We start from the raw sequence: 12,343 nt of genomic DNA, 5'->3' as shown, positions 1-12,343 counted from the left end.
ACCAATGGGTTCAGACTGGGGTCAGGTAAGGCTACATCATGTCTCATGGACTTTCTCAGTCTTTCTACCCTCAGTGCTGTACTTCACTTCTGACTGCCTTGGAGGAGTAACAGAAAATTCCTCATTCTGTTTCACCTCCACTCCAGAAGCTCAGTCAGAATCAGCTTTATTATCACTGACGTGTCGTGAAATTTGGTAACTCAGCAGCAGCAGTTCAGTGCAATACATAATCTAGAAGAAAACATAAATTACAGTATACATATATTGAATACAAACTCCATTTCCAGAAGAGTTGGGATATTTTCCAAAATGCAATAAAAACAAAAATCTGTGATATGTTAATTCACGTGAACCTTTAACTGACAAAAGTACAAAGAAAAGATTTTCAATAGTTTTATTGACCAACTTAATTGTATTTTGTAAATATACACAAATTTAGAATTTGATGGCTGCAACACACTCAACAGAACTTGGGACAGAGGCATGTTTACCATTGTGTTACATGACCTTTCCTTTTAATAACACTTTAATCGTTTTGGAACTGAGGATACTAATTGTCATAAATTTGCAATTGGAAATTTTGTCCATTCTTGCTTGATATAAGGCCTCAGCTGCTCAACAGTCCGTGGTCTTCGTTGTCTGATTCTCCTCTTCATGATGCGCCATACATTTTCAATAGGAGATAGATCTGGACTGGCAGTAGGCCAGTCAAGCACATGCACTCTGTGTCTACAAAGCCACACTGTTGTAGCCCGTGCAGAATGTGGTCTGGCATTGTCCTGCTGAAATAAGCATGGACGTCCCGGGAAGAGACGTCACCTTGATGGCAACATATGTCTCTCTAAAATCCTAATATATGCCTCAGAGTCAATGGTACCTTCACATACATGCAACTCACCCATGCCGTGGGCACTGATGCACCCCCATACCATCACAGATGCTGGCTTTTGCACCTTTCGCTGATAACAATCAGGATGGTCATTTTCATCTTTGGCACGGAGAACTCGACACCCGTTTTTTCCGAAAACTAGCTGAAATGTGGATTCATCTGACCACAGCACACAGTTCCACAGTCCATCTGAGATGAGCTCAGGCCCAGAGAACTCACCGGCGTTTCTGCATAGAGTTGATGTATGGCTTCCTCCTTGCACAATGCAGTTTCAAGTTGCATTTCTGGATGCAGCGATGGACTGTGTTAAGTGACAATGGTTTTCCAAAGTACTCCGGAGCCCAGGAGGCTATAATTGTCACAGTAGCATGACAGTTTCTTAGGCAGTGCTGCCTGAGGGCTCGAAAATCACGCGCATTCAGCAGTGGTTTCCGACCTTGCCCTTTACGCACTGAGATGTCTCTGAATTCTCTGAATCATTTCACAATATTATGTACTGTAGATGTTGAAAGACCTAAATTCTCTGCAATCTTGCGTTGGGAAATGTTCCTTTTGAACTGACTAACAATTCTCTCACGAATTTTGGCACAAAGGGGTGAGCTGCGATCCATCCTTGCTTGCAAAGACTGAGCCTTTGATGGATGCTGCTTTTATACCCAGTCATGATATCTCACCTGCTACCAATTAGCCTGCTTAATGTGGAGTCTTCCAAAATGGTGTTACTTGAATATTCTGTGCACTCTTCAATCTTACTTTAACTCTGTCCCAACTTTTGTTGAGTGTGTTGCAGCCATCAAATTCTAAATTTGTGTATATTTACAAAATACAGTTAAGTTGGTCAGTAAAACTATTGAAAATCTTTTCTTTGTACTTTTGTCAGTTAAATAAAGGTTCACGTGAATTAACATATCACAGATTTTTATTTTTATTGCATTTTGGAAAATATCCCAACTTTTCTGGAAATGGGGTTTGTAGATTAAAAATCATGCAAAAACAAATAATATATTTTTTTCAAAAAGTTCACGGATTCAATGGCCATTTAGGAATCGGATGGCAGAGGGCAAGAAGCTGTTCCTGAATTGCTGAGTGTTTGCCTTCAGGCTTCTGTACCTCCTACCTGATGGTAACAGTGAGTAAAGGGCATGCCCTGGGTGCTGGAGGTCTAATAATGGACACTGCCTTTCTGAGACACCACTCCTTGAAGATGTCTTGTCTGCATTGTAGGCTAGTACCCAAGTTGGAGCCGACTAAATTTGCGACCCTCTGCAGCTTCTTTTGGTCCTGTACAGTAGGCACCCTCCCCGCCCCCATACCAGACGGTGATGCATCCTGTCAGGATGTTCTCCACGGTACATCTATGGAAGTTTTTGAATGTATTTGTTGACATGTCATATCTCTTCAAACTCCTAATGAAGTATAGTTGCTGTCTTGCCTTTTTTTTTATAACTGGGTTGATATGTTGGGACCAGGTTAGGTTCTCAGAGATCTTGACACCTAGGAACTTGAAGCTGCACAATACAGGCCCTTCAGTCCTCCATGTTGTGCTGACCCATATAATCCTTTTTTTAAAAAGTACCAAACCCACACTACCCCATAACCCTCCATTTTTCTTTCATCCATGTGCCTGTCCAAGAGGTTCTTAAATACCCCTAATGTTTTAACCTCCGCCACCATCCCTGGCAAGTCATTCCAGGCACTCAGAACCCTTTGTGTGGGGGAAAAAAAAAACTTACCCCTGATGTCTCCCCTAAACTTCCCTTTAATTCTGAAATGTTAGTTCATTGGTACTTAGCTCGCAACAAAAGTAGAAAGCTGTGATGAAAAGTTATTTGAAAATTATTTACTTGATTATAAGGACATAAGAAGTAAGAGTGATAACACCCATCCCAGCCCCTTAATCGAATAATCGGGGGAGCAGACAGAGAGAGAAGAACACCCCTGTGGCCGTTCCCATCAAAAATAAGTATACCGTTTTGGATACTGTTGGTGGGGATGACCTACCAGGAACAAGCTGCAGTGGTCCTGTCTCTGGCACTGAGGTTGGACCATCGACTAGGAAGGGGAGGAGGGAAGAGAAGAGAGCGGTATTGATAGGGGATTCTATAGTCAGGGGGGCGGATAGATTTTGTGGGGAAGATCGGGAGTCTCGGATGGTATGTTGCTTCCCTGGTGCCGGGGTTCGAGACATCTTAGATCGGGTGCAGGTTATTCTCGAGAGGGAGGGCAAGAATCCAGATGTTGTGGTCCATGTAGGGACCAATGACGTGGGTAGGATGAGTGAGGGGGTCCTGTGTAGGGAGTTCAGGGAGTTAGGTGCGAAGCTGAAGAGCAGGACCTCCAGGGTAACAATCTCAGGATTGCTACCTGTGCCACGTGCGAGTGAGGCAAAGAACAGAAAAATTATAAAGATTAATACGTGGCTGAGAGGATGGTGCAGGAGGGAGGGCTTCAGGTTTGTAGATAATTGGGCTTTGTTCCAGGGAAGGTGGGATCTGTTCCGAAGGGACGGTTTACACCTGAACTGGAGTGGTACTAACATTCTTGCAGGGAAGTTTGCTAGTGCTTCTTGGGGGGGTTTAAACTAAATTGGCAGGGGGCGGGGATCCAGAATGTGAGAGAGGATAGCGAGATGAAGAATAAAGGACAGGTGGGGACTACACGGTTCTGGAATATTAAGTGTGTAGTAGAGAAAGGTGAGGCGGAACAAGTGATAAGGAGGACTCGTACAGAGGGATGGTCTGACGGAACATGGAGATAAATGTGTTGAAAGAATAAGTAAATTTAGGAAGGGCAACAAAATTCTAGGGGCGTATAGCCTGATGGGAGTTCGGGGAGCTGGGTTAAGCACAATAGGCAGCGATTCGAACAGAGAGAGGAGAAATGGGCTAAAAATTCTATATCTGAATGCACGAAGTGTCAGAAATAAGGCGGATGAGCTTGAAGCCCAGGTGCGAATGGGTAACTATGATGTTGTTGGGATAACGGAGACATGGCTGCAGGGAGATCAGACCTGGGAAATGAATGTACAAGGGTATACATGCTATCGTAGGGACAGAAATGTGGGCAGAGGGGGTGGGGTGGCCCTGTTGGTGAGGAATGAGATTCAGTCCTTTGCAAGGGGGGGACATAGGATCAGGAGAAGTAGAGTCTGTGTGGATAGAACTGAGGAACAGTAAGGGCAAAAGGACCCAAATGGGTGTTGTCTACAGGCCCCCAAACAGTAGCATGGATATTGGGTGCAAGTTGAATAGGGAGTTAACATTGGCATGTGGCAAAGGTAATGTTGCAGTAGTTATGGGGGATTTCAACATGCAGGTGAACTGGGAGAATCAGGTTGGTGCTGGACACAGGATAGGGAGGTTGTAGAGTGCCTACGGGATGCATTCTTGGAACAGCTTGTATGAGAGCCGACCAGGGACAAGACTATTCTGGATTTAGTGTTGTGTAATGAACAGGATTTGATAAGCGATCTTGCAGTAAAGGAGCCATTAGGAGGTAGTGATCATAATATGATAAGTTTTTATCTGCAATTTGAGAAGGATAAGGGCAGCTTGGAGGTGTCAGTGTTGCAGTTGAACAGGGGAAACTATGGAGCCATGAGGGAGGAGCTGGCCAAAGTTGACTGGACGGATAGCCTAGCAGAAAAGACAGTAGAACAGCAATGGCAGGTATTCTTGGGAATAATGCACAAGGTGCAAAATCAGTTCATCCCCCAGAGAAGGAAGGATTCAAAGGGGGGAAAGGGTCAGTGGTTGACAAAGGAAGTCAGAGATTGCATAGCATTAAAAAAAAAAGGAAGTATGACAGAGCTAAGGTGAGTGGGAGGACAGATGATTGGGAAGTTTTTAAGGAACAACAGAACTTAACTAAAAAGACATTACGGGGAGAAAAAATGAGGTACGAATGCAAGCTAGCCAGGAATATAAAGGAAGATAGCAAAAGCTTTTTTAGGTAAGTGAAGAGAAAGAAGATAGTTAAGAACAATGTTGGGCCCTTGAAGAATGAATTGGGTGAAATTGTTATGGGAAACAGAAATGGCAGAAGAATTTAATGAGTACTTTAGATCTGTTTTCACTAAGGAAGACAAGCAATCTCCCAGATGTATGGATGGGCCAAGGACATAGGGTGACAGAGGAAATGAAACAGATTGACATTAGGAAGGAAACAGTGATGAGAAGACTGATGGGACTGAAGGCTGACAAATCCCCAGGTCCAGATGGTCTGCATCCTAGGGTACTAAAGGAGGTGGCCCTGGAAATTGCGGATGCATTGGTAATCATTTTCCAATGTTCCTTAGATTCAGGATCAGTTCCTGAGGATTGGAGAATGGCTAATGTTATCCCACTTTTTAAGAAAGGAGGGGGGGAGAAAACAGAGAACTATCGACCTGTCAGCCTGACATTGGTGGTGGGGAAGATGCTAGAGTCCATTATTAAGGATGAAATAGTGGCATATCTAGATAGCAGTGATAGGATTGGGCTGAGCCAGCATGGATTTACCAAGGGTAAATCATGCTTGACTAATCTATTGGAGTTTTTCGAGGATGTAACCAGGAAGTTAGACAAGGGAGATCCAGTGGATGTAGTGTACCTCGATTTTCAGAAGGCATTTGATAAGGTCCCACATAGGAGATTGGTGGGTAAAATCAAAGCTCAGGGCATCGGGGGGAAGACATTGACATGGATAGAAAACTGGTTGGCAGATGGAAAGCAAAGGGTAGCGGTGAATGGGTGTTTCTCGGAATGGCAGGTGGTGACTAGTGGGGTGTCACAGGGCTCGGTATTGGGACCACAGCTGTTTACAATTTGGATGAAGGCATTGAAAATAACATCAGCAAATTTGCTGATGATACTAAGCTGGGTGGCAGTGTGACGTGATGAGGATGTTAGGAGAATTCAGGGTGACTTGGATAGGCTGGGTGAGTGGGCAGATACTTGGCAGATGACGTTTAATGTGAATAAGTGTGAGGTTATCCACTTTGGGAGTAAGAACAGGAAGGCAGATTATTATCTGAACGGTGTAGAGTTAGGTAAGGAAGAAATACAAAGAGATCTAAGAGTCCTTGTTCATCAGTCACTGAAGGTGAATGAGTAAGTGCAGCAGGCAGTGAAGAAGGCTAATGGAATGTTGGCCTTTATTACAAAGGGAATTGAGTATAAGAGCAAGGAAATCCTCTTGCATTTGTACAAAGCCCTGGTGAGACCACACCTGGAGTATTGTGTACAGTTTTGGTCTCCAGGGTTAAGGAAAGACATCCTGGCTGTAGAAGAAGTGCAGCGTAGATTCACAAGTTTAATTCCTGGGATGTCCGGACTGTCTTACGCAGAGAGGTTAGAGAGACTGGGCTTGTACACGCTGGAATTAAGGAGATTGAGAAGGGATCTGATTGAAACATATAAGATTATTAAGGGATTGGACAAGATAGAGGCAGGAAATATGTTCCAGATGCTGGGAGAGTCCAGTACCAGAGGGCATGGTTTGAGAATAAGGGGTAGGTCATTTAGGACAGAGTTAAGGAAAAACTTCTTCTCCCAGAGAGTTGTGGGGGTCTGGAATGCACTGCCTCGGGAGGTAGTGGAGGCCAATTCTCTGGATGCTTTCAAGAAGGAGGTAGGTATCTTATGGATAGGGGAATCAAGGGATATGGGGACAAGGCAGGAACCGGGTATTGATAGTAGTTGATCAGCCATGATCTCAAAATGGCGGTGCAGGCTCGAAGGGCCGAATGGTCTACTTCTGCACGTATTGTCTATTGAATAAAGCCTCAGTGAATCCAATTTTGGCCTTGACTCTCCTTCCCTGCCTTTTCCTCAGAGTTCTCAACTCTATAGACCAAAACACAGCCTGCATTAGTGTGAATGTATTCATTAATTTTGCCTCCACAGCTCTCGAGGTGGAGAACTCCAGTCTGATCGACAAAGAATTTCTCCTCATCTGAAATGGGCAACACATTCTGAATCTTTCCTCATTCCAACCCAATTTTGAGATTCCTCAACTATCACTTGCTGATAGTTAATTCATTAAGCTTCCTCAAAATCTTGCATGTTTCAGTTCATATCACTCTACTCTCCAATTTATAAATGCTCAGCCTTTCTGCATTGTCAGCTTTATCTCAAAAATCAACCTAACAAAACTTTCTGAACTGCATCCCACATGAGCATATTCTTTATAAAAAATTGTGTACAGGTGTGCTCTTACCACACAACTAATTGTTTACTTCATCTCCATTCCAGTAAAGACCACATTATTTTCCCTTTATGTATGCAGACTTTGTTTTATGAGCAAGGAACCCAGATTCTGTTTAGAGCATCATTCTGTAATCTCATTGTACATTATGCCCATTGGGTTACAGAAATTTACTTTTATAGAATTCACAAATCAGTCTCCAAAGAATTAAAGTGCAGAATAAAATTCAGTCTTATAGAATTTATCGGGGGTGGGGGGGGGGATGTAAATATAAAATTTGTTCTTAGCTCTCATTTCTTGATGTGTACCAGTGATGCAGCTTCACATTACAGAATATTGTTATACTATTTTCTAGGAAGCCTCCTCTCCCCAATCACTAATGTTGGCGGTCATCTGTATGTAACCAATGCTCTACTCTTTGATTCTTTATTCCGAAGTAGATAACCTTGAACTTCCCCACATATTCTATCATGTAGTCTGTCCTTTTGTAAATTATTTATCATTGCATTTTTTTCAGAAACTTTCAGTGCAACTTACAAATGAATTTAAAAAAAATATTTGGTGTCCCTGAAGGTCAGATGAGTTTATATATCACAACGTTTCTACTAAGATAGAAAGAGTTTCCAGTTTCTCTGAGATCAGTTCAGGAGTAATAGTTCAGGGTTGCTACTTGTAGTTTGATGTTTTAAAAACATACTTAAGTGTATTTTTTTGGTTGATGAGTAGTATCCTAATAAGAAACATGTTTTTGGGATATCTTGTAATAGAATAAGCTCAAAATTCCTTGTCAGAGATTTTCCTTAACAAAGCTTCCTCCTAGAGTTCCTGCTGTTGGAGAATGTGGTTCATCACTTTGGGTACCCTTGTATTCTTGATCTAAAGATGGGGACCAGGCAGCATGGAGATGATGCATCCGAGGAAAAAGCAGCACGTCAGATAAAGAAGTGTGAACTGAGCACATCAGGAGCACTGGGTGTGCGTGTCTGTGGGATGCAGGTCAGTGGCTGATTTAAGCTTTAAAATCCCTGCCATTCACTTCAACCTAGTCTTCTCAAGTAAGGTGAATTATTTTTTTTTAAATCTACTAAAAATAATTTTAACTATTGTAGTCATTCTTTTGGTTACCACAGTCTTCCAAACAGATCCAAATTATCATGTTATTCAAGGAGACCAAAACCCGGAAGAATTTCCCACAATGGAACTTAATTTTGGTTACAGTGGGGATGGGTGAGAAAGCCATTCAAATTTGATGTAGAATCCTGCTATTGAATTGATTTCATTATTCACAAAATGGACACATTTCGCGCATTTTGCTTCAGTTCAAAACCTGAGGGTCGGACACTTGGCTTAAGAATGAGAAGAGCCAATTACTTAAGGAAGTTGCAATAGATTTGATTGGGCTGGAGGCTGCTGGAAAGAGGATATGCCAAATGAGGTACTGCAGAGTTTTGCTCTTCAGACCTCTGCCACCTTTCTTTACTTCTGGGCAAATTAAGATGGTTAACAATGCAAACTTGTCAAATCTGCAGGCTCTACTAAAAAAGTGAACTTTAATTTTCAGCTCAGTCATGACGTGACTTCAGCATCAATTTCCTGCTCTTTACTAATGTTCTTGTGATTCCTCTAATATCTAGAAGCATATTCTGTATTTTGTCTACAGTAATTGATAACTTTAGCCCTTTGTGTAGAGAATTACAAAAACTCTCTCCTAATCTCATATCTAAATGGCCAATTTTGGAATTGTGACCTCTGGTACCTGTGTTTGCTATATAAGTCCTTTATTACAACCCTGGAAGCAATCTGGTGAACCTTTGCTGCACTTCTAGAAACATAGAAAACCTACAGGACAATACAGGCCCTTCAGCCCACAAAGTTGTGCCAAGCATGTCCTTACCTTTAGAAATCACCTAGGGTTACCCAGAGCCCTCTATTTTTTTGTGCTCCATGTACCTGTCCAGGAGTCTCTTAAAAGACTGTATCGTATCCACCTCCACCACAGTCACCGGCAGCCTATTCCATGCACTCACCACTCTCTGCGTTTTTTTAAAAAAAAACAACTTACCCCTGACATCTCCTCTGTACCTACTTCCAAGCACCTTAAAACTGTGTCCTCTTGTGCTAGTCATTTCCGCCCTGGGAAAAAGCCTCTGACTATCCGCATGATGAATGCCCCTCATCACCTTGTATACCTCTATCAGGTCACCTGTCATCCTCCGTCACTCCAAGGAAAAAAGGCCGAGTTCACTCAACCGATTCTCATAAGGCATGCTCCCTAATCCAGGTAACATCTTGTAAATCTCCTCTGAACCCTTTCTATGGTTTTCACATCCTTCCTGTAGTGAGGCAACCAGAAGTGAGCACAGTACTCCAAGTGAGGTCTGACCACGGTCCTATATAGCCGCAACATTACCTCTCGGCTCCTAAACTCAATCCCACGATGGATGAAGGCCAATGCACCATATGCTGCCTTAACCACAAGAGTCAACTTGCATAGCAGCTTTGGGTGTCCTATGGACTAGGACCCCAAGATCCCTCTTATCCTTCAAACTGCCAAGAGTCTTACCATTAATACTATATTCTGCCATCATATTTGACCTACCAAAATGAACCACCTCACACTTATCTGGTTTGAACTCCATCTGCCACTTCTCAAACCAGTTTTGCATCCTAGCAAAATCCCACTGTAACCTCAGACAGCCCTCCACGATATCCACAACACCTCCAACCTTTGTGTCATCAGCAAATTTACTAACCCATCTCTCCATTTCCTCATCCAGTCATTTATAAAAATCATGAAGAGTATGGGTCCCAGAACAGATCTGAGGCTCACCACTGGTCATTGACCGCCATGCAGAATATGACCTGTCTACAACTACTCTTTGCCTTCTGTGGGCAAGCCAGTTCTGGATCCACAAAGCAATGTCCTCTTAGATCCTATGCCTTCTTACTTTCTCAATAAGCGTTGCATGGGGTACCTTGTCAAATGCCTTGCTGAAATCCATATACACTACATCTACTGCTCTACCTTCATCAATGTGTTTAGTCACATTCTCAAAAAATTCAGTCAAGCTTGTCAGGCATTACCTGCCTTTGACAAAGCCATGCTGATTATTCCTAATCATGTTATGCCTCTCCAAATGTTCTTAAATTCTGCCTGTCAGGATCTTCTCCAACAACTTAGCAACCACTTGAAGTAAGACTCACTGGTCTATAATTTCCTGGGCTATCTCTACTCCCTTTCTTGAATATTGGAAAAACATCAGCAACCCTCCAATCCTCTGGAACCTCTCCAGTCCCCATTGATGCGGCAAAGATCATTGCCAGAGGCTTAGCAATCTCCTCTCTTGCCTCCCACAGTAGCCTGGGGTACATCTCGACCAGTCCCGGTGACTTATCCAACTTGATGCTTTCCAAAAGCTCCAGCACATCCTCTTTCTTAATCTCTTAATACATGCTCAAGCTTTTCACTCCACTGTAAGTCATCTCTACAATCGCCAAGATATTTTTCTGTAGTGAATACTGAAGCAAAGTATTCGTTAAGTACCTCTGCTATCTCCTCCGGTTCCATACACACTTTTCCACTGTTACACTTGATTGGTCCTCTTCTCTCACATCTTATTCTCTTGCTCTTCACGTACTTGTAGAATATCTTGGGGTTTTCTTTAATCCTACTTGCCAAGGTACCCTTCCTGGTAGCCTTGTCTTCTAGCTCTCTATCGTTACCTAGCTTTTTGAACCATTTGTAAGCTCTTTTCTTCTTGACTAGATTTACAACAGTCTTTGTACACCACGGTTTTGTACACCATGGGTACCCTCCCATCCTTACCTTGTCTCATTGGAACGTACCTATGCTGAACTCCACACAAATATCCCCTGAACATTTGCCACATTTCTTCCGTACATTTCCCAGAGAACGTCTGTTCCCAATTTATCCTTCCAAGTTCCTCCCTGATAGCCTCATATTTCCCCTTACTCCAATTAAATGCTTTAAAAACTTTTCTGTTCCTATCCCTCTCCAATGCTATGGTAAAGGAGATAGAAAGTTATTCTCGGCACTGAACAATAACAGGTGTGGTCTCACCAAGGCATTGTGTAATTGTTGGAAGGTACTTTTACCGTCATCCTCAAATCCTTTTGCAATAAAGGCCAGTATATAATTTGTCTTCTGTAGTACTTGATGTAACTTAGATTTCAGTAATTCACGTACAAGTGCATCCACTGTGTCCCTGAATGTCAACTCTTAGACATGTAAATATGGCTCAGTAGTTCTGTATTTTTCTGCCAGTGATGACTGCACTTTTCCACATTGTTCTCATTTGTTATATCGTTGCCAAGGATTCAACCCATCTGCTCCTCTCAAAGCCTCTTTGCATCTTTATCACTCTGACCCCATTTAGTTTTGTGCCATCAGTAACCCTGGGAATGTTTTATTTGTTACCCTCTGCCAAATTATTGATATCAGTGGTTGGGACCCAAGCACCAATCCCTATTCAAAGCTGTACTATCCTGGCAAGTTCTTGTTTGTTTCTCTTTTCTTTCTGTTAATAAATTTCAATCTGCTAAAATAATTGCCCTCGATTCCATATGCTCTAATGTCATTCGCCAATCTATAAAGGATCTTCGAGAAATTTTGTGACGGTCCAAAGCCACTACATCAGGTGATTTCCATTAAGAATATAGAAAAGTACAACACAGAAACAGGCCATTTAGCCCATGATGTCTGGTGACCATGATGCCAAATTAAATTAATTGCATCTACTTGCACATGATCCATATCCCTCTAAGACCTGCCTGTTCATGTGCCTCTTAAATGTCACTACTGTGAGTGTCCATCACCATCCTTAGCAGTGCATTTCAGGCATCTGCCATCTCAGAGTTGAAATAAAACTTGCCCCATACCTTACATTATTGAAACTTTTCCCTCTTACTTTAAACTTGTATCCTCTGGCATTTGACACTTCTGTCTACCCAGTGAGTGTGAATTTTATACTCGTACCCATCCAATGAAGGCGAGCCTCTCATTTTATAACCTTCAATTCCCTCAGACTCTGACATTCCGGAGAAAACTATCCAAGTTTGTCTAACCTCTTCTTAAGCTAGGCCACATCTTGATGAACCTGTTCTTCACCTTCTCCAAAGCCTGGATATCTTTTCTGTAATACGGCAACCAGAACAATACACAATACTCGGAATATGGCTGAACCATATTTTTATACAGTTCCAACATGACTTCCTGACCTTTATAACTCATACCCCATCCAGTGAAGG

At 42.4% G+C, this 12,343-nt stretch overlaps 1 protein-coding gene across 1 annotated transcript in view; it reads left to right on the top strand.

Moving 5' to 3' along the window:
• ip6k1 (inositol hexakisphosphate kinase 1) overlaps positions 1–12,343 on the top strand; it is a 112,707-nt gene that overhangs the window by 90,402 nt on the left and 9,962 nt on the right. Inside the window, exon 5 of the mRNA XM_073072574.1 lies at positions 7,896–8,071. Coding sequence (XP_072928675.1) covers positions 7,896–8,071 — 176 coding nt within the window. The remainder of the gene's footprint in view (positions 1–7,895; positions 8,072–12,343) is intronic.

The sequence above is a fragment of the Hemitrygon akajei genome, chromosome 19 (genome assembly GCF_048418815.1).
Source record: "Hemitrygon akajei chromosome 19, sHemAka1.3, whole genome shotgun sequence".
NCBI classification, from domain to species: domain Eukaryota; kingdom Metazoa; phylum Chordata; class Chondrichthyes; order Myliobatiformes; family Dasyatidae; genus Hemitrygon; species Hemitrygon akajei.
The sequence above is the reverse complement of the archived record's forward strand: the minus strand, read 5'-3'. Positions and strand labels throughout refer to the sequence as shown.